The sequence below is a fragment of the Spinacia oleracea genome, chromosome 4, assembly GCF_020520425.1.
Source record: "Spinacia oleracea cultivar Varoflay chromosome 4, BTI_SOV_V1, whole genome shotgun sequence".
Lineage (NCBI taxonomy): Eukaryota > Viridiplantae > Streptophyta > Magnoliopsida > Caryophyllales > Amaranthaceae > Spinacia > Spinacia oleracea.
The window spans coordinates 47,539,019-47,561,792 of record NC_079490.1 but is presented as its reverse complement, the minus strand read 5'-3'; the positions used below and the strand labels follow the sequence as shown (position 1 = coordinate 47,561,792).

At 36.2% G+C, this 22,774-nt stretch overlaps 4 protein-coding genes across 8 annotated transcripts; 2 read left to right on the top strand and 2 right to left on the bottom strand.

The window, feature by feature from the left end:
* Positions 1 to 2,100: 2,100 nt before the first annotated feature.
* Positions 2,101 to 6,066, bottom strand: LOC110802514 (probable arabinose 5-phosphate isomerase). Its single transcript, XM_022007941.2, has 3 exons — positions 5,194 to 6,066; positions 3,746 to 3,969; positions 2,101 to 2,523 (listed from the first exon to the last, which is right to left on the bottom strand). The coding sequence occupies exons 1-3, from the start codon at positions 5,833 to 5,835 to the stop codon at positions 2,367 to 2,369; spliced, it is 1,023 nt and encodes a 340-aa protein (XP_021863633.1). The 5' UTR covers positions 5,836 to 6,066; the 3' UTR covers positions 2,101 to 2,366.
* A 2,050-nt stretch (positions 6,067 to 8,116) lies between these two features.
* LOC110802510 (U11/U12 small nuclear ribonucleoprotein 31 kDa protein) lies at positions 8,117 to 14,922 on the bottom strand. 5 transcript variants are annotated; one of them, XM_056843444.1, is made up of 4 exons: positions 14,804 to 14,922; positions 10,705 to 11,624; positions 10,113 to 10,283; positions 8,117 to 8,469 (listed from the first exon to the last, which is right to left on the bottom strand). In XM_056843444.1, exon 2 carries the CDS (start codon positions 11,566 to 11,568, stop codon positions 10,831 to 10,833), a length of 738 nt encoding a protein of 245 aa, XP_056699422.1. In that variant the 5' UTR covers positions 11,569 to 11,624; positions 14,804 to 14,922; the 3' UTR covers positions 8,117 to 8,469; positions 10,113 to 10,283; positions 10,705 to 10,830. The 5 variants fall into 5 exon arrangements, with proteins under 5 accessions (XP_056699422.1, XP_021863630.1, XP_021863627.1 ...); XM_022007938.2 differs by having other exon boundaries at positions 13,343 to 14,884; XM_022007935.2 differs by lacking the exon at positions 14,804 to 14,922 and adding an exon at positions 14,581 to 14,797.
* A 144-nt stretch (positions 14,923 to 15,066) lies between these two features.
* Positions 15,067 to 21,912, top strand: LOC130472445 (uncharacterized). The gene is made up of 2 exons (XM_056843443.1): positions 15,067 to 19,712; positions 19,816 to 21,912. Exon 2 carries the CDS (start codon positions 20,083 to 20,085, stop codon positions 21,448 to 21,450), a length of 1,368 nt encoding a protein of 455 aa, XP_056699421.1. The 5' UTR covers positions 15,067 to 19,712; positions 19,816 to 20,082; the 3' UTR covers positions 21,451 to 21,912.
* LOC110802508 (uncharacterized) lies at positions 21,595 to 22,551 on the top strand. Its single transcript, XM_056841691.1, has 2 exons — positions 21,595 to 21,901; positions 22,019 to 22,551. The coding sequence occupies exons 1-2, from the start codon at positions 21,595 to 21,597 to the stop codon at positions 22,549 to 22,551; spliced, it is 840 nt and encodes a 279-aa protein (XP_056697669.1).
* Positions 22,552 to 22,774: the final 223 nt, after the last annotated feature.

Here is a 22,774-nt window from a genome sequence, read left to right as displayed (position 1 = left end):
AGGTTTAGCAACTGAACAAGCATGCCCTGGCATTTGGCATTTGTGGCAGTAAGAGGGTCTCCAATCATATAGGACAGCATGTTTGAACTCTCTCCCATTAACATCCTCAATCCATACATGATCTGGAAGCACTGCAGTGACATCCATCTCCACCAAAACCCTTGCAAATGACACTCTCTGCTGTCTAGTGGTGCAGTCATCAGCACAAATTGGTGCCCCTAACAAGCTGGCTATCCTACTCAATGAGTCACTACTCCAACAATTCAAAGGCAAGTTAAGGAACTTAACCCATAGTGGAATAACTTTTAGCACTTCCTCGTAGAAGTTGAAATCTGCAGTCCAAGGTTTCAGAATCACAAGTTTGCTAAAGAAAGTATAAGGTCCCCCCCCCCCCCCCCCCATTAGCACAGTTTCCCTATCAACAATAGCATCAAATTGCAACACAAAATATCCATCATCATGCAGAAAAACATTAGGGGTTCCTACTCTGGACCAAGTAGCAGCAATAAACCTTTTTCACAGAGGCAATAGTTGGCACATCATCCACAACATACATTACAAGGGATGCAAGCCATTTATCAGTAAGTTTATCCACTTCACTTTTCTGCAATTGGGCTAATTCCTTTCCATCCTTAACAGTAGGAGCAACACATTGTAATGAAGCACCTTTACCTGTTAGGGGTGGACGCTGAAACAAGCTGCTCCAAGTGGTTCCAGTTTGAGTGACACCAACAGCAGGGCCAGGGTTAGCAACACCAGAAGTTGGAATCAATCCAGAGTTCCTGAAACCCATTGTGTCCTCAATCTCCTTGAGAGTACTTGCAATCTCTCAGTAATACCATTCTGCTCCATTATGGAGTTCGAACCCACTGCCATGCTCACCTACTTCTGACCCTGTTGAGATCTAGGTAAACCCAACACACTATTCAGCTCCAAAATAGTGTTATGGAGTTCAACTGGAATCATACCAGCACTAGGATGAACCAAAAGAGAGTGCATCATAGTATGTGAAGTTGCTTGTAATTCTGGAACTCTTGGGGTTTGAATATGCAAGCCTTGCATATTTGAACCTAAATTTGTGTTTTTTATACTATTAGAAGTGTTTCCATGAAGATTAGAAGGGGTAGAAGCACCGATTTCTTCTTTCTCCCCATCAGTGGAGATGCCGTACGGAAGAAGTAACCCTAGACGTTCGCCATTTTCAGAGAGAGGAGAGAGCTTTTATTGGACCACAATTTCGTCACTTGTTTTTAGTTTGTTGTGTAATGTTTGTAAAGGGTCTTAATGAATCTTTTAAGTTAGGTTATTGTGGTTGTAAACTTTGCTTTTATTAATGCAAATTAAGCCTACGTCAAAAAAAATTTATTTTTGTAATTGATCGTATATCGGACGTAACATTTAATAGGTTATTACTCTTTAAGATGTGAGTTTTGTATTCTGTAAGGTTTAATATTTTTTTTGTTGATTCTTTTCTAAAACTTACCTAACTTTTTTTTTTAATATTCTTACCATATTACGATGTAGTATTTAATCAAATCAGTTGATTCTCTTATGTAAGTCATATTATTTCAATCTGTGGACTATGGACCATGGTGCATAGTGAGCATGGTGCACCATGTGCACCAAAAGAACACATGTGCATTAACAAAAGAACATAACACTACGACAAAAGAACATGCGATATAATGTTTCACTTTTTTGTTATAAAAAATAACATATTATTCACTATTTATTAAAAATAAAAAATAAAAATATATCCATGTTCTTTTCACGTAACCAGATATTCTTTTAATTATATACTAGTGTTCTTATGGTGCATCATGCTCACCGTGCACCATGGTCCACCTTCTAAATTGCGATATTATTTAGGCTTAATTATGTTATAATTTTATAATTTAGCTAATTTGTATTAGTAATCTGTGTAATTTTTCCTAATATAGATTATTTTTATTTTATTTATTTATTTAAAATACGTAGATTTACAGAAAAATTATCGCTCTTTGATATCTAAGAATTATGTTAGGCATCGTTGGCTAGTGCCAAATCGAAAATAGGAAATGCGTGTGATCATCTTGCCAAGCTAAACAAAGTGGTCCAAAATAAGCTGGAAAGAAGAATATTGTCAAGTAGAAAAACTTGATGAGGTTATACAGATATATATAGGAAGCCTAGTAAACAAGAAGCTTCTACATTGGGAAAGAATGCCGTACATGAAAACAACAAAGCATGAATCAGCATCACTCTGATGCATAGTCTTAATAACTGCCTAGTGATTTTCTATTTTGACAAAGGAGGAAAGAGAGAAACTGTAGTGGACCTATTAGAAAGAATAGTGATGCTAATCAAACAGACGAGGATGTGTAAAGTCATAAACCTGCAGAGACTAAACCGTGCAAGGTAATAATCCCGATCAAAATGTCTTGATCATTAATGACAGGCAAAAATTGCACAGGGGATGGTGGAGATTCCATCTTTTGCATTGCCTCAACTGCCATTGCATCAGGCCCTATGATTCTAGGGTGCCTGTGGATTATCACAGAGAGGAAACCATATTATTAACAGGCATAATATGTACTAGTTATCTTATTATTTACAAAAAAAAAGGGAGAAAATGCAGAATGTCTTTTGCTTGCTGATAACCCAAATAAAACTATCAAGTATTTCATCATGCTCCTCGGAAGAGCAGAACTGTAGCATCCATGTTAGACAGAGAGATTCATCAGAATGAGAATGCAAGCATACATGTTAGACAGAGAGCTTCTGAAGAACAGAAACATAGCACCTAAAAGATGTCTAGTTCATAAAGTGATACACTGAATGATAATGGACTTAACATCTTGCCACTTATTATATGAACGAACTAGAGCCTGTGATCAATACCTTTTTTTAAATCAATGGCCTGTTATCAATGAGCTTGCATAGTGCTTCCTTTGTTGGTTTTCTTGTGTATAGTTTTGATGCCTATATCATAGATGGATGGATGTAACAAGATGGGTAAGGACAGGTTAAATGTACATTGGTTGCTGCAGGTGAATTTTTTTCGAATTGTACTAATGATATGGTAAAAGTGTAGTAAATGTCCATAGATTTCAACTGTTCAGGTCAAGGTAAGCTGTGTCTCTCCTAATCTCAACTGACATACCCATTTCAAACATGAATTTTAGATCAGAGAGATATTGGTATGCTTAGTACGATCCTTGATTTTTTATTTTTATTTTCTTTTTTTTTGGAAAGCATGGGGAAATGTTCTGTAACGATTTCGGATACTCTAATGTGACAAAAAAAGATTACTTGTAAGTTACAGCTCAAAACCTGAAGATATTTAATACTGCTTGTGCTTGTGAATAAGAGATGAAAAGTGTAGAGAGATTGCTGGGCGTTTGGGCCTTATAGATTGATCATAAAAACTAACAGGATTTCTCGGCCTAAGAGTTTATTCTGAAAGTAGCAAGATTACTTTGAATACGAGATTTATTTCTAAAAAGTAGCAAGACTAGTTGATTTGACAGAACGTTCAGTGTGACTTGCATAGACTTGAAACGGAGCTGTCACTATCTGTTTTGACAAGGACAACAGAGAAGAGGACATGCTAAGAACATAATGATACCAATACCATGTTGCTAGTTGCTACTCTCTAGAGGCCTTCATGAGACTCTTGCTTCCTCAACCCAAGCAATCTCCTTATCTTATTTCAAGAAAACATGTTGGCCAAGTGTTAAGACTTCTACATAGAGAGGATAGTTACCTGTTGCACATCTCTCCAACTGTAAGCTTGAAGATTCCCTCTCCACTAGATTTAAGTGTACGCCTCAAGTCTCCATCTGTAAAGGTGCCAATTAGATGGTAATTATCGTCAATAACGAGAAGGCATCCACATCCTCCAGTGGTAAGCCCAACTAGCTGATCCATTATAAGGTCTCCTTCCTTGCAAACAGGAAGTTCCTCTTGCTTCTTCATCACATCCTTCACCTGCAAAAGCGAATAACAACAGTTTAGTAGGTCATCCACCAGCAACCTTTGGCAGTTTTCATTTATCTTTTTGTAAAGAAAACTGGAGCTACAACATAATGTTGAGCGAGTTTTCCATTGCCCCAATGCCAGACTCAAATTAGAAATCCTCACAAAATATTTCACTGAGATTAATGCCTGCACTAGACACTCAAAACCACCACTTTCTTTGAAACTTGAAACTTTTAAAATGGCAAATTTATTAGGCTCCAACTCAAAAGTTACCGATCCCTGCTAGGTAAGTATGAAAAGGTCAATATATTCACAAAAGTCAGAAAACAATAGTTTTAAGAAAAATTGCATGAAACATGTAATTTGTAAACAGTTATACACCATCCTACTACCATAAAACAAAACTGTATAATAGGCATACTGAAATCCAACTACTTGCAAAATCAGAAACAATAGAAAAAGCTCAAAGCTAATGATATCTAATCTCAGTTCTGCACGCTTATCCACCAACTTAGGACATCATACTAAAGAAAATATCAAAAATCACAACCATAATCCTGGGAACAAAATGCAGCCTGTATTTTTATCATATCATATCTAAATATCATAAGTCTCCATTAATCTTGCAAAGCTTCTCCAAAAGGTATTATTATTAGAGTATTGCACCATAAAACAGCAGCATTAAACAGCGAAAACTTTATCAAACACAAAACCCAAATGAGTGATCCAGCATAATCAAACGATCAAAAGAACTGCATACAAGCTCCGTCGCTATATCCCATACTTTAAGTATACTATTGCTCGTTCTCTAGATAGATAACACCTATCAAATACTTCCTCCACCCAGAATTTGAATTTACTGTGAAATTGATTATAACTTGAACAATTATTGACTACAGCCAAGGAGTACTTATTAGTTATAAATAAACCTTTTACAACGACGAAAAGAACACCAGGGACAAGCTCTAAAACTAATGGGGGATTTTCTCAACTTGAAGATCAAAACCACTCTCCAACTAAGCCATATAAACTCCATAACATAACAACATTTCTATACAAACCCAAATCACAATGTTGACAATGAAGCCCTTCCCAATCATAACCTTGACCTTGACAATGAAGTTTTTCCTACTAATCAAGTCAACTACATAAATATAAAAAGGAGTAAAATTAATGTTCATCCAAAACCATTCAACATCATATATAATACGAAGTATAATATAAAATCAATACCTTAAAAATGAGACTCTTCCCAATCTTGCCAGCAGGATGATTAGCAGCATAAGCCTCCTTGGTCAAATTCCTAGCACTCATCAACGCAATTGCCACGGTATCCCCAAAAACCATCTGGATAGCCGTGGAAGTGACCGGAGCTAGATCGAAGGGGCACAATTCTCTCTCCAAAGGCAAATGCACATTAAGATCACAAAAACCCATCAAATTATTACTCAAACTGGAAGTAATTCCAACCAAATAAGCACCCTTAGCTTTGGCACAGGGGGCTAATCTAATCAATTCCTCGCTATTCCCTGACTTGCTAAACAACACAACGACGTCGTTCCTCGTGAGAATTCCGATGTCCCCATGAAGGGCATCGACAGGAGCGAGAAACCCAGCTCGGATCCCCAGAGAAATCAAAGTCTGAGAAATTTTCTGGGCTACAAACCCAGATTTACCAACCCCGGTGAAGAAGATTGTTCCCTTAGAATTCAGCAAAATCTGGGTGAATTTCAGGGTTTGTGAGAGATCTAAGTGTTGGAAGAAGTAATTTAGATAAGTCTGTTGCGATTTGAAGAGGTTTAAGAGGGTTGATTCGTTTAACTTTTGTTGTTCTTCATGAATTATGGGGTTTGATTGTGCAGGAAGAGAACCCATTTTTTATTGTATTTTTCTGGGAAAATTTTAAGACTGTTGATTATTTTTGGATTTCCCGCTTCTAGATGGGATGTGGGATTATATTTATATTTTTGACGTGATTAATATGGGAAAATACTCGTAATTTAGCCAGCTAAACGTGGGTGTGTACTGTGTAGTGTGTTTGTCGGTGCTATATGTACTCATAGAGTCATGGATTTGATTGATTGCAAAAGGGATTTGGTGTGAATAGATTGTTTGAGAGGTTACTAGAGGTTGAAAGTTGAGTGGATAAAACTAGATAGTAGATATGCAAGGTTGGAAATCAAGGGATTGTGTAAATTTCGCAATCGATGTTTGTTGGGATGATATGTTTATTGTCGAGTCAGTTTTTGTCGAGGATTGTCTAATATATGCCTCCTTCATTCCCATCTACATGACACAATTGGGTTTTCGATGTTAAATTTTTTTGACTTCTTTGATAGATTTGTCTCAATAGATATTTTTAAATATCAACTTTTTATATTTTTTACTTCTCCATAACTGAATATATTAATGTTTGAAATCGTGCATTGCCTAACGGGACTAAATAATTATGTCGTGCAAATAAGAACAGAGGAAGTACAATATATTTATCTTGATATCATCTATGAAGGTCGCGTCTTGGTGTGATGACCATGTGTCAACTTGATACGGAGTATTTGTTAGGTCACGGGTTATCCCTGGAAATAAACTCTTGATAAAAAATAAGGTAAATACGCATATATTTACACCTTCCCCAAACCCACACCGTTCTCAATTGACAAATCCTAGAATTTTTTATATCTCCCAATATTCATCAATCTTCGTTCTTCTTCAATATGTCATCAGTTTTGATCTTGTTATCATTAGTTGATCTAATTTTGATCATGCTAATTCAAAAAAAATGGTCATTTTTGGGTGGTGTTGTTCTTGATTTTGCTGTATAGGCCAGTTTTTAACGTTTGATATTTAGTTGATTTGTGGTGATTTGGTTGTTTAATTGTTAATTCATCTTCTTTTTAAATTACTTTGTAGTTTTCTTTTAAGAGATTGATTACTTCGTAGTTGATAGTTATCGTTTCTTAATGTATCAATTGTTTTTACGTTTGTGATATTATTTGAGATTTCATAAATTTGAAGATTTCTGAAATTTTGTTTTTGTTAACACTGTAATCTTACGTTGTTCATCTTAGTTTGATACTTTGATCAATATAAAAAGTCTGCAACTCAATCTCTGTTCTCAACAAAGTCATTGACAAAGCAAACACGAATACGATAACAAAGGTAAATCAAATCAAATCAAATCAAACAAAATCGAAAACCTAATTTTTTAAATTGCGCGAAAAATTCAGTCAAACATTGCAAATTTTACTTAATTTCTGAACAGATTGGAATGAGACATAGATGGTGTTTCCTCCTCTTTCCTTGATTAGGTAGTATTAAGTTCTTGTAGATTATCATTATTCAGTTTTCTTCTCCTCGTCGTAATGCTTCTGATGAAAACTTTGTGTCCTATCTCAATAAAGAAATATGTAGTCTTAGACCTCCAAAAAAATATAGTTGGTTACAATAAGACTTGAACAATTGCTCTCTCTGCTCTTACTTCTTGTTAACTTTACAATAAAACTTGGACAATTTCTCAAGTTTTCAACCCAATAAAACCAAACAGCCGAAGAATATGTCACATTTCTAAAGAAGCCATTTTAACAGTGTAATTCCTAGTCCCATAGCACTGTCTTCACTCTTTGGGACAAAAACATAAATTAACATATAGTCATAATTCTTCCTCCTATAAGATTCAAGGAGGTCACCAAATATATCTTAAGAGTAAAGAACACTGCAACTGCAGTAGACTGATACTTGAAACATATACTTGGCAGAGTTTCTTGAACTATTATGCAACCAATCAGTTTCTGCGGCTACCACATCATGCTGCAGCTACACTGCAACATATTCAAAACAATTTACTACCAACATCAATTTAATGGTGACAGTTTGCTACCAACAATAAATCACTTTAAACAAATTAAGTTGTTGCTCATTCAAATATACCAGGACGTGCAAACTATGTTACTCGGACTCCTCGTTTTACCTCAAGTACCCGTGTCGGATCCTCGACACCTGGACATGGATATGGATACTCCGACACTTCATTTGGGTCTAAAATTAAGGAAATTGTCCATATTTTAGCCGTGTCGGACACTTGGACACGTACCCGTATCCGACACTCGTACCCGAGTCTGAGTAACATAGGGTGCAAAGCAAAAAACTACAAAACGTATCACCAAATTCAGCTGGAACTGCATTTTCAACTAAAATACAATATTAGCGACATGTCAAAAACTAGGCAAAATGCTTAATCTACATTTATCACATACCAAGGCGTGACCTATCACAAATTGACAATAGCCATAAAAACTTAGCTTATTGTGCTGATAAATTGATAATAACCTATAAGCCTTCTATTTAGTTCTTTACAAGCTGCAACAAGTCTCAGAATTGACACCGTCAATTTCGGTACTGATTCACAAGCTTGATATCTGCAGCCCTTACCATATTCACAACCATGCACATCGCCACAATATCTACACTTAAGAGTTGATTCAAAAGAAATCCAGAACCGTTCTCTGAAATCTGGAAAAATGAAAAGGACAACCCAAGTTGTGATACTTGTAACACCTGACCCTGCTTATGCAACCAAACAAAAGAGCTAAACACTCGATCCAATGCAATAAAGGAATAGTAAGTAACATAGTTAAGTCAAGAGATGAATGATAATATGAATCCATCATTCTTAAATATGATGTCTCTTAGAAGTTAGCTTTCTTGTCCTAAAAATAAAAAACAAGATACATTACTTAATCCACAACTAACTATACAAAGCATTCCGTCCTGAAAGTTATTAATACCATATTAGAACTGATCAAATAATTAGCAATCCTCAAAAACACAATATCACTGTTGAATGAATTATCCCCAAAAGAACCGCACAATTAAGATGCTCATGTACACTAGAAGACAACAAATATTAGGCAATCTAGAATAGGCAGGACAACTCCCTAAAAAACATATAAATGCCAATTATTTTGTCTATAACTTGATTGAGGAATAACTCTGGGATCACCAAAAGGCTTATAGGCTTCAGTACTTAGACTCTTCATTTCAACTCAAATATCCGTGTCGGATCCTCGACACTCGGACATGGGCATGGAACTTGGACACATCATTTTGGACCAAAATCATGCAACCTTTTACAAAATAGTCATGTCGGATACTTGAGCACACACCCGTGTCCGGTATAGGTATCCGAGTCCAGGTAAAATAGCCTATAGGGGCATATTCCCATCACATTTTATTTAAGAAAAGTTGAATGGAAAAACCCTGTGCATAATCAATAGAAACAAGGGGTGCAGCTTATAATGTGGTTCCCCAACAGTGACAACAAGGTGTGAAATAAAATCCATCATTATTCAAGGAGTACTGAACTTATTTCATGAAAAAATGGGAAACTACACTTAATGTCTGACATTAAGAGCCTAATAATGCTGACAATAAGAGCATTGATACTGGAGAGGCGGAGATTCAGGACGAAACAAATAAAGCACACTAGCAGTTCTTAAATGTTGTACACTACTACAGTACTACACTGATAGTTTTATGATTTTTATACGCATGATTTGGAGGGTTGCCGACTGCAATAACCAAAACATTTGGGGCAATAAACTCAGAGATTAATATGCAGAAGCTTGTCAGGCAAACCACACAAGGTATTGATGAATTGGTCAAAATATTCGCAGCAATGATATGTTGATATCAATCTACAAGAAGTATCACATACAAGACTTCTAGTGCCCTACAATAAAATTCCAAAGCTTTTGTATGTTCTCCATTACTCGATTGACTACACTAGTGCACTGGATGTTTTTCTACTAGTGAAAGAGAAATATAATCATATTTAAAGATCTTGAGCAGAGGTAATTAGAAACAAAGCCTAGTACACAAATCATAATAAGCACAAATACAACATGAACCTCAAATGGCAAGCAAGGAATAAAGTTAAGGATTTAATGGATTGAAAATTAAGACAAAACCTCCTAAACCCTCAGTACATAAAAACAGTTCTTCATGATAAATGAGATCTACTAATCCTCAAAATGTTGGATTACTTCTTGGCATTAGTAAGGTGAACCAACCATAGAGATCAACAGATAACAACCACAATTTTGAAGTATTCGGAAAAAGAAAAGAAAACAATGGAAAATTAAAAAGTTGGATACCCTGGAATAAGATGGAAGGCATCAAAGAGAAGAAGCCCGAGAGAGAACATTGGGTTTCTGTACCAACAGAAGCAGCAGTGAAGGAAACAGAAGCAACAGCAGAAGGCTTATTGAGTGACCTCTCCGATGCCAAATCAATCTACGAAAAAACCGGTGAGTTCTCTGCTGGGCCTGCAACACATTGAACACAACATAGAGATTAATAAGAAGGACACATTTAATAATATTCAGAGGTTTAACACAGTCAGATGCAATAGAACAAACAATATCAAGGCTAGGTATAGTACTAAAATTTCAGAAGGATCTACCCATTTCATGCTTAGAAACTATTTGCATCGAACACGCCGATGAAAATTAAATCGATTTTTCTTTTCTCCATGTGCATCCCAAAGTAACAAACAATATATTTCTAAGATAAATTAAACCTCCAATTTGCTTGTCATAATTTCACTATTTTTTTTATAGAAAGACAAATAAAACAAGGAAAGCATGGAAACAGGTTTATAATTCACCTCTACAGCCTAAATTACCCTCATGATTAGTAACAATGCAAAAGTAATGTTGTTAGCCGCTTACTTCGTCATCCCCCTACCTGATTTATTAAACAGTGGAGCATTTGAGACGAGGCATTTGACAACTTCTACTAGTGTAGTAAGTGAAATTAAATTTGGACGAAGGCAGTTGATCAATTCAACAATTACTCTTGATAAAAATATGATCAATCCTCCTCCCCACTCTCGTCACTGAAATAGCTAGCTTTCTTCACCTTCTTCTCTTTCCCCAATTTTTGTTGTTCTTCATGTCCCATCAACAACCTTTGATCAGCAGCATTATCAACCACAGAAGCCCAGTTATCCTCCTCAAATGCAACCTCTTCTTCATCTCCTTCTCTCGCCTCCTCTTCCTCATCCTCCTTCCTCCTCTGCTCTTTCTCTCTCCTACCCTTCTTAGGAACAGGCCGCTCCCTGGGACCCAACTGATTTTTGGGACATTCATAGCTCAGATGACCCTCCTCCCCGCACTCATAACACCTGGACTTGTCCTTATAAACGCGACGACGAATGAATTCAGCTGCACGGCCGTTGTCAGACGCAATTGAAGCACTTAGGGTTCGGCCATTGAGGATTTTTCCGTTCATCTGGCGGGCAGCGGAAACAGCGTCGTCACGGGCGACGAAGAGGACGAAGGCAACGCCGCGGCTACGGCGAGTGGCGTGGTCCTTAAGAATGGTGACACGGGCGACCTTTCCGAAGGTGGAGAAGATGGTGAAGAGGTCGGAGTTCGTGAGGTTGAAGTCGATATTGCTAACATAGACAGTTGACTTTGAGGGAGCCAAGCCCCCACTTCCGCTACTACGCTTGGTGGTGGTGGTGGTGGAGGAGGAGGTGGCGGAGTGACCAGATGTGGGGGTGGTGTAGCGGTAGTAGAAGGTATCGTCTTCGTCACTGTCACCCATTCTCTCTGTTCTTGGTTAGTCCGCTTGTTATTACACTAACCAAAATCAGCAAATATCTACAAGTTTTAGTGAAATAATAAGTTTTCTTGAATTTTAACATAAGGTGCAAAGATATCATACAATAGATCTATATGCACGCGATGCATGATTCAAATTTCAAAAAACATGTACGAGAATCATTTTAGAAAGTACAATATGGAGAATTTAGATAATTTAAGTGGACATTAAACACCAGCATAGTTGGCTTATATATAGACATGGGCCACAAGTCTTACTAATTCAGCATAAATATCCCAATTAGTCCTTTACCAGGCACACCACAACCGTATCCCCTTCAAATTATCTTTTAACATCACAAAGAGGTTAAAAAAAAAAATTAAAAAAAAACATCCAAAATAGAGGCTCTTTTTTCTTTCCGACAAAAATAGAGGCGCTTAACATTGTCTAACTGTCCCAAGTATGATTTCCATCTTTTGGCATAATCTCCACTCAATTTTTAAGAGGAAAAAAAAAGCTTAATCTCATACAAAATACAAGCATTTCAATTCTAGAGATGGAAGCCAGCATTATGCTTCGCAATAATTGAGATTAATCATCTGCATATAAAACTGAAGTTCTAAATTTCTAATACAATAAATAAAGTTACAACAGCAACTGCCACATTGAAGTATAGAGCATAATTTAACAACACAACACAGACAAATAGGTGACAACCCTGAGCTATTCATCATTAATAACAATGACAATTAATCTTTTTCAAGCTAAAATATGAACCAACCTCCAAAGAAGCCACCAACTGCACAGCTAGATACATTAACATGGTATCTAAATTCTAAAGTGCAAGACATCTGAGTAGCAAATGAGAAACAAAGAATAAACAGAAGTTCTAAAATTCTAGGTTTGGTGTTTGCTGCAATAGAACTGCCTGAATTGCAATTTGTTAATCTTTCTCAAAGTAAAGTGACCATCTTAAACAGGTTCTATAAACTACTCCTGCATGTCAGCTGCTCCTTCCCTTCCAGCTATCCCCACAAAACCCATATGACTTATCTGTCTTTAATCGTAAGTTTGCCTAAATACCAGAATACCAGCAACATCCTATTTATCCAATGATTTATATACTTGGTTAAAAACTTTCTCAAGTGAGATTTGGATGTTCTAGCTAGCAATTGGGTCTATTGTGGTGAAGGGACATGCAAAAACTTATCAGACTACGTGCATGTGTGTGAATGTAAACCAGGGGCCTACAATCTCTTCAATATATCACACTTCCCAATTCCCATGTTACAATGAGTGTAAGGGATCTGTAGGAATAAATTTAACAAATTGCATACAATAGATAGCAAAACCCCCCAATTTAGCTTTCTTGATGATTGGTTTTGCAGGTGCTCTCAGATCTGAATGCTCCAAGCTAGGAATAAAAAAATTTGAAATATCAGTTACACTAGGTCCTAGTTCAAGTACTAGTCAGACTGCAATCAGCGGAAGCCATGAGTATAAAAATTCACAGAAACCCAACAATCATAACCCCTCAATCTAAAATTAAACTTCTTCTTAATTAAACAAGAACCAAATTGAATTACCTGAAAAAGAAGCCCAAGAAATTAATGCAATCAATTTTTTTAACTAATAATGCTGCGCCTAACTATATATCAATTGCACAAAAACTCAATTTATCAACGCTAAGGCATAATTAGTAAGTATTTACATGTCAACTCGCATAAAAAAATTAGGGAAAATAAAAAATCAACATTCATACAACAACAAAATATACCAATTGCTTGTTGGTTCAGTGGTGATTGAGGTTGAACTTGGTAGGGAGAACTCGTGTTCGATCCCCCGCAACAACAATTGGGAGGGGACTGGAACCTAACCACTCAGAACTCGCCCCGAATCCGGATTAGCTCTAAGGGTGAACCGGGTGCTAATACCAAAAAAAAAAACAAAATCAAGCATAATTTGTACAGCATATGTCGGGATTATTTTTGAAAACTAGCCAATTTGACCAAAACCAGATTAAGCGATTAATCGATTCCATTAAGCCCATGGTCTAAAAATGCGGTATCGGTCGCGGTCGCGGGATCGGTGCGGTGATGCGGTAACGGAATAGTCTCGGTGGTCGCGGATCGGGTCGCGGTGGTGGTCGCGGAACGATTAGTGGGGAAATATAAAGTAATTAAAAATCTTAGTGAGGAAAATGAAAAATAAAAATAAAAACAAAAATAAAAAGAGATAGAAATCTCATGGCAGAGGATACAAACAAAGGAGTTAAAACTTTACAGTAACTTTAATGGAAAAGATAAGTACCATTACTATTTTATTTAAAATAAAATAATTATTTTTTGGAAAAGATTCCCCACCAAAAGTGGAAAAGTGTACATGCAGACAGCTGTTTGTATATTCAAGCCTCACCTACCTCGCAGTCTCTCACGTTGATCCCTAAAAAAATGGGACGCTGAAAGCCTCTTGAACTGGTGGTTCCGGTGGCTAATATGGCAGATTCCGGTGACTAAAAGCCTTAGCTTTCTCAGGCGACTAATAATTGGAGATCGCATTTCTCAGGTGTGCAAAAGCCCCAAGTTTTCGTTCTCTATATCCCTGATTTGGTGCCCCAATTTTCAGATCTGGGTTTTCAAAACCCTAACTAACAATTTGTTTTTTCTTCTGTTTCTTCACTCTATTTTCCTTTTTTCAACCTAACTTTCAAGGATGCGGTCAATTCGCGAGTTTCTCTCTTTGTCTCGGGCGATTTTGGTCCGTATCGGTCGGATCGGGCGATATATCGCCGTTTTAGAAAACGGCGTGACAAATCGGCAAATATCGTATCGCCAACGTGAAAATCCGAGTTAACTCGGGCGAACCGAGTTAACTCGACCGAGTTTTTATTCTATGATTAAGCCACAAATATGATCATCAAATAAAATGTGAATCCATATTACACAAATTGTAATCCAAAAAATGATTAAATTTTAAAAAAAAAATCAATCAAAGTAATTCAACTAAAAAAAATACCTAAAGCCCCTAGAACTTGTGAACGTATACTTCAAGAATTTAGTTTTCAGTTTCCCTTGTTGGAGATCTAGTAATTAAGATAGTAAAAAAAATTGTCGAGCAAGGGCGAACCCCGAGTTCGTGTTGTACGGAAACAAGTGAGAGAAAGGGGGTTAGCAGTTTTAAGGAGGAGGTGGTGGGGTGGAGATTGGGGGCATGTTTTTTAGAGAAAGGTAGCGCGTACCTGAAATTTTAGGCTTGGTTATCCCTGATGATGGTGAAATGACTAATAATCATACCGACACCATGGTGTAAAAACTAGTCCGGGATATCTCGTATCGCCCGAGTTAACAAGGTTTTGGAGGCTGGCGATACGAGATATCCTGATTCGTAAAGGTGTTTTTCAAAACGACGAGATCTCGGCCAGTTCAACCGATACGAACGAATTTTGTCCGCATTAAACGTTATAAACCTCACATCTACTCGATTTTCAGCCAAATTTCCCATGTTTTCGACAAAAAGAAAGGGAAAAAGGAAAGAAATGGAGAAACTTTATTGGAATAGAGTAGAGAACTCCATTTTCAAATCTAAAACCAGTGAGGAGAGAGAAGGTAGACAAAGGAATTCATTTTAATTATGTCACGTATACGGTTTAGGGAAGGGGGACTACGGTAGGTAGTGAATGGGGCTGACATATTTCAAATTCCTACGCGACAACCGCGACATGGTCCGCGACTAACGCAACATTTCCGTTACCGAGACTCCGCGACCGTGACCGATACCGCATTTTTATCTATGACCGACACTGTAAATTGTCCTCTTATGCGTCAAGGTTTTGTGCTTCCTTTCTCATTGCAACGACAATTTTTTAAGCGTAGGCAGACAATTGTCGGAAATACTAAGGATGTCTAGTAATGACGTCATTAACCGCTGCATTATCTAAAATCTAAAACCAAGTGAATGACACATTTACGTCTGAGATTTATATCTAGGAAAACCCTGATGGTCAGTTTAGAAACTATCATTTCATTTGAAAGGATGGAATTGGCCCAAATGTGTTGTTTGGAAATTAAAAGAATTTGGATTTGGATGTGACCCAAATCCAAACCTAGGGAAAATAAGTCCAGTTTTTGTCATTTGAAATCCAAAAGTGACGCTCTCCCCTTTCTCTCTGCTCCCCTAGCTCTGCAAGCTCTCCAAGCGCCGCCAAGGCCCGCCATGGAAGAACTTCTATCAACTCTCTCTCCTGTTCACCTTTGATCTATCTCCTCTTCACGATTCCATTTACGTCTCCTACCTTAAACTCACTCTCTGTCCTCCTCTATTGTCGTCACCACTAACAGACTTACAGCCGCCCATCATCAACGCGAAATTATGAAATCCGGAAGCTGCACCATGGAAACAGATCCATTGATGCCGAAAATATGAAAACCCGAAGGTGCGGATTTACGATTTTATTAACAGATACAAATTCCTTATTGAAGGGAGTTGTGGTCCTATGGACACCTTGCCATTATATGTTCATCATGGAGATATCAAATTTGGGCATTTTTTGGTTAATTGAGTTAAGTTTATAGTGGATTTTAATTTAGGGTTTGATTTTCAATATGTTGGGGCGAAGAATGCATTATGCATACATCGACGCAATTTTGGGTCTTTTATAAGGGGTGATTCTTTAGTCCGGGTTTAATTCCCTTCAAATTTTATCAGATGATGAATGATGATGCTATTAATTAGTTAATTAGTATTCATTAATCTAATAATTTAATTCCAATCCTGAAAATTTAAACACAATTAAAATTTCAGTTAACCTCTAAACATCATTGTAAAATTTGAAATTCCAAAATTGAAATTCTCGTGCTTTCCAAACAATAATTTTGGATTTGAATTCTGGGATTTCAAATTCATAATTTGAATTCAACCATTTGAAATTAATTACGGATATCCAAACGCAAGTACGCAACCTAAAGTTTCTTTGAGACTTTCCACATTACTAAAATGATGAACTTAAGCTTAGAAAAAAAGAAATTCTAAATATGGCAACGGGATAAGGATTCATGATCTGTGATGGAAGCTTTAGAATATTTGCATCCATAATAAAACTGCCCAGAACAGTTGGGTAAACAAGTACAATAGCAAAACAGTACATTTTACGTAGTACTACGTATTCAGTACTCTAAATAAAAAAGAATATAAAACATTGCAGTTCAGTTTAATTCAATTTAGTTCCTTCATTTCAATTTAGTTCAGTTCATTTCAATTTAATTAGTTCAGTTCAATTCATCTTCATTGTCACTTCAGTCCCATTCATTAGTTCAGCTGAATAAGATTCGCAAGAACATAACATAATAAGGATGTTGTAATAATTTATTGATGGAAAGCTTTTTAAGTACTACTTACGTAGTAAATTTGATCAACTTTATGAATACAACAATTATTTCGGTAGCCACACTAGTTCAGATGACAAATCAACGATCCAGATAATCTACAAGATTTGGTAGTACAACTTTCTGCAGATGTGGCATAATAAGAAAATCAGTTGAAAACAATATGGTTTTCTTTGTACAGAGTAATATGTTTTTCCATCGAGCAGGAGTTATGCAGCACAAGGAAACGATGTTTGAAAGGAGAACCATTACCAAACATGCTTTATTGGCCTTCATCTTTCATTGCCTATTACCACTTTACCAGTTATCTCATGTTTCCACAGTTTCAATATGAACTCATAGGAACAAAGTGAAGTGCGTTAAAATGTCTTACCATGAACAGAGAACATGTATACAGGCTCACACCTATAGAATTTAGCAAGCACTCTGGAATAGATAAGTAAATCAGTTGATGAATGAGGTATTGAGGTTTCATGGGATAAGGCTAATAACGAGTGTAGTTCAGATTAGTCACTCTATTAGAGGTTTGTAACAATAAGCTGAACAAGCTGTTATAACCACAAGGAACACAAGTTCCTTGATATATATTTTATCCAGCAGAGAATGAGAGAAACAAACTGCAGTTCAAAGTGAAACAATTCCAAAGAACTGAAAACATGTACAAATTATGAACGTTTTAAGATAAGGAAACCACAGAGACCCATGTTTTGCACGGGATAGAAAAAATCAACACTGAGAATTGAAGTCTACTGGATTCCTTGCTCGTGTCTAAAGCTTGGGTATAACACCTCTAGTACACAATAGATTACAATATAAGGAAAAGCCGATATTCAGATACATGTTGGACTTAAGTCTATAAAACACCTGTGTCAAGATTGTCTTAGGTTAGGTACTTGGGTTTCCTACATACTGCACCCAGTTTAGTAGTAACAACCTAACCACAAACAACTACATCCAGAACAACCAAATATGAAGCAACCAGTAGCAGGGATGAAGCTATGTAGGGGCCCAAGGGGCCTGGGCCCCTGTCAAAAATCCAAAATGTATGTTATCTATATACACAATAAAAACCCATAGAATATCTTAAGTATCCCATTGCTGCAGGCCTGCAGTGGTTGAGATGGAAAGATAGGGTCCTTTGATTTTGCCTCAGACCCGCGGATTGATTTCTGGTAGCAGCACAGCATCTAACACATACTATTTATTTCCTTTTTTATTTTTATTTTATTTCCATGTATTATTTGCTCTTCCCTTAGCATAAGTTCTTAAAGAAATTACTAACAAAGGTAAAGTGTTTATTTATGAACTTTATTTTAAAAGACACAGGAAAATTGTAGTGTGTTTGACACTTTTCAAAATCGTTTGATATATATAATTTCTAGCTTTACACGAAGTATATATTACTGTGATATTATATTTCATTTTAATACGTACTATATCCACTTTACAAGCATAATTTTCATTACCTACAACAGCTACAGCCTACAGCCTGTATGCACATAGGGAGTATATTTTTTAATACTAAAATTATAGATGAAATTTAAAAAATTTAAAAATCCCCCCCACCTTAGGTCTGCATCCTGGCTTTATCCCTGACCAGTAGTTAGATCTGACTTATGACATAGATCGAAAGAACTACATATTCCGCATATTTTGTAAAACAATTTTTTAAAAGGACGAAGGTGATTTCAGATCTTTCGATCACCTAAGAAAAATAAGTTGAAAAACAGGCTTACCGCTACGTAACAACCGGAAACAAAGGGCATTATGAACACAGAGAGCAGTGGGGGAAATGGCTTAAATGCGGCCATCAGGGTGGGCTTAAATGCGGCCATCAGCAAAGTATTTATCGGAATGCTATGACTATGGATGGACCAATAGCAGAAAGCAAAGAAAGCCAAAATATCATCAATCCAAGCTAACACGATACTATTCTTATCAACATACAACGAAAAGGGCACAAACTTAACGAATTCGTTAACATATCAATACAACAACTGACTTATTTATTAATGAACCAATACAATAACTGATTGGTTTATTAACGTATCAATACAACAACTGCACCAATTCAATAGATGTTAATTTTACCAAAAAAATTTGCTAATCAGAAAAACCGCCCACAAAATTTATAATTTTTAAAAGTAGTATCTGAAATCAAAAGAGTAAAGCAGTGAAAGTAAATAAAAGCAGCATTGTTTACCTACCAAGTGAGTCGAATTCCAATTCTGGAGATGTAAACGCAAATGCTGTGCTCTGAATAAAGAGAGAAGCAGGAGAAAAGAACAACGGCGACCGAATCTACGTAATTATCATCAAAATTTGGAAAGAATTAGGAAAACCAAAATTTGGAAAGAATCAGGAAAGAATCAGGAAAATTCAACCAAAATTCAGAAAGGATTAGGAAAATTCAACCAAAATTCGGAAACCAGCGGGGGCCATGGCCCCCCTATGGCCCAAAAAATAAATCTGTCGACTAGGCCCAGTTTGATTAAAAAAAAAAAACCCAAATATAACCCGGTATAAATTATGGGTTATAGCTGCAGACAACCGAAGATTACACAATCTTGGATATTTCCTATTCCTATTAAATATAGGTAAAACAGTAAATCTATAAAAGTACAACTGTACAAGCTAGCCTAAGCCTACTGCATACGCATAAAAGTACAAGAGTCAGGCTTGGTAATGGTGCCGCTGTCATTGTCGCATACATCGTTGCCCTCAATTGCAAATTTGCAATTGTGAATTGTCTCCATCTTTTGTCAGGTAAAAGAATTGTTTTGTTTATTATTTACTCTTGTTTGATTTTATTTTTCTTTCTTTTTTTTAACTAAAAGCATTTGTCTTACTCTTGTTTTGGAATTTTCAGTAAATATCACACTTGAACAATCAACTACTCAAGGCTATCAAGAATTCAAGATAAAAGGTACTCCGTACTAGTTTTGGGTTTTATATATTTTTTTTTTCGTTTTATGCTCTTTTAATCTTTATAAAAAGCATTAGTTTTATTTAACTTTAATCACCGTAGAGATTTCGATATTGTTTAAGTTTATTTCAGATTATAAAATCAACTGTTTAATAAATTAATCAAATAATTAATTATGTTCTTTAATACTATTATTGCTAGGTTTTTGATATGAAGAGAAAAACAATTGATTCATATTTTACTAAAGCAAAACCCCCTTCCGAATTTGACATCGGAAACTCAGACCCGAGTGAGACTACTGAACCTAATATTAATGTCAATCCTCAAACATCTACGCAAATTCCTGATGAAGAACCCACAAATTCATCTACAATGCAATCTATGATTAATGTGGGAAACAAAACTTTAATGCGTGATCCTGCTTTGCGCAAGCCAATTGATAGTTACCCTTCAAAAGAGCAAGAAGATATTGTAAATGCATACATTCATTACGGGTCTTATCGGTTTCCTCTCTCTAAGTATCCTCCATCTGGTCCAATAAATCATCCACGCCGATTCCAACACACATGGTTTAAGAAATTTAATTGGCTAGAGTACTCCCCTACAAGTGATGCTGCTTATTGTTTCCCGTGCTTCCTTTATCTAAAGGACCCATTGGGAAAATCAGGTTCAGATGCTTTTACAGTACAGGGATTTAAAAACTGGAAGAAGGTTGGGGGTAAAGAATGTTCTTTTTCAACTCACATGGAGAAAGATACTAATTCAGCTCATGGATATTCATCTTTATGTTGGGAAAATGCGAAGAAAACTGGTACTCATATTGACAAGGCATTAGAAAAGCCAAATCCACAATTGATTGAGAATAATCTTTTAAGAATTAAAACTTCAATTGAAATAGTTCGGTGGCTTACATTTCAAAATTGTGCATTTAGAGGACATGATGAAAGTTCAAAGTCAAAAAACCAGGGGAACTTTTTAGAGATGTTAAAACTCTTAGCATATTATAATAAGGATGTACATGATGTTGTTATGGGTAATGCTCCTCAAAATGCTAAATATACATCTCCTGCTATTCAAAAAGAGATTTTACAAGTCTTCGCTGATAAGGTGCAAAAAACCATTCGTGAGGAGATTGGTGATTCAAAGTTTTGTATAATTGTTGATGAATCTCGAGACATATCTAAAAGAGAACAAATGGCAATTGTAATAAGATTTGTCGATAGAAATGGGTTCTTACTCGAGCGTTTTTTTGAGCTAGTACATGTTAAAGATACAACTTCCAAGACTTTGAAGGAAGAAATTTCTATAGTATTATCAAATCACGAGTTGAGCATTCAAAATCTTAGAGGTCAAGGTTATGATGGTGCTAGTAATATGCGAGGAGAATGGAATGGTTTACAAGCTTTATTCATGAGAGATTGTCCTTATGCGTATTATGTACACTGTCTAGCACATCAATTACAATTGGCTCTTATTGCTGCAGCAAGAGAAGTAGGTGAGGTCCATGATTTTTTCAAAGATTTGATTTTTATTGTTAACACTGTAAGCTCTTCTACTAAGCGTCATGATGAATTGTAAGCTAGCCAAATAGCAGAATTGGAGCATTTAATTGAGATCGAGGAGGTTGAAACAGGGAAAGGATTGAATCAAATTGGTACTCTCCAATGTCCTGGGGATACTAGGTGGAGCTCTCATTTCAAGTCAATTTGTAGTTTGTTAAGAATGTTCAACGCAACTCGCTCAGTCCTTGAGAAAATAGCCATTGATAGCCAACAATCATATGCTCAACGCGGAGATGCTAAATCTGCTCTTAAAAAGTTGTTGTCATTTGATTTTGTGTTTATTTTACATTTGATGGAAGATATTATGGGGTTTACTGATGGACTTTGTCGGGCTTTGCAACATAAATCACAAGACATTTTAAACGCTATGCATTTAGTTGTTGGTACAAAGTCCTTGATTCAAAAGCTTAGAGATGATGGTTGGGAATTGCTATTACAAAAAGTTCATTCTTTTTGCAACAAGCATGGTACTGAAATCATAGATATGTAGGTTTCTTATGCTGAAATAATTCGATCACGTCGCAACAAAGACACTATAACAGTGGAGCATCATTATCGGGTCAACGTGTTTTCTGCAACCATAGATCAACAGTTGCAAGAGCTAAATAGTCGTTTCAGTGAGCAAACAACGGAGTTACTTACTTTAAGTGCATCTTTGAGTCCTATTGATGGATACAAGCACTTTGATGTGGAAAATATTTGTCGCCTTGCAGAGAAATACTATCCGCAGGACTTTTCAGAAAATGAGATATCACATTTGAAGTATCAACTTGAACTCTTTTATTGTGATGTTCCTAAGCATCCGGATATGAAGAACTTGAGTACCATAACTGCTTTGTGTAGAAGTTTGGTGGAGAATAGGAAATCAGATGTCTATCCTTTAGTAGATAGATTGATTCAACTTATTTTGACCCTTCCTGTTAGCACAGCAACTTCAGAGAGAGCTTTCTCGGCAATGAAAATTGTGAAGACTAGTCTTCGAAACAAGATGGAAGATGATTTTCTTTCGGATTACTTGCTAGTGTATATAGAGAAAGAGATTGCTGGAAAGTTTGAAATTAAGTCAATCATAGATGACTTTTATTCTATGAAACCTAGGAGAACTAGAGTTAAATGATTGTGATAAATTATTTTGAATTTAATAATTTTATTAGACATATTTATTTAATGTTGATCTTTATTACTACTTGAAAACTACGTATGCATAAATTAATGATTTGTCATAGGTACTTTTTTCTAATTAGTTCGGCCCCCCAAGAAAATTTTCTGGTTACGCCCCTGTTGTTTACCTACCAAGTGAGTCGAATTCCAATTCTGGAGATGTAAACGCAAATGCTCTG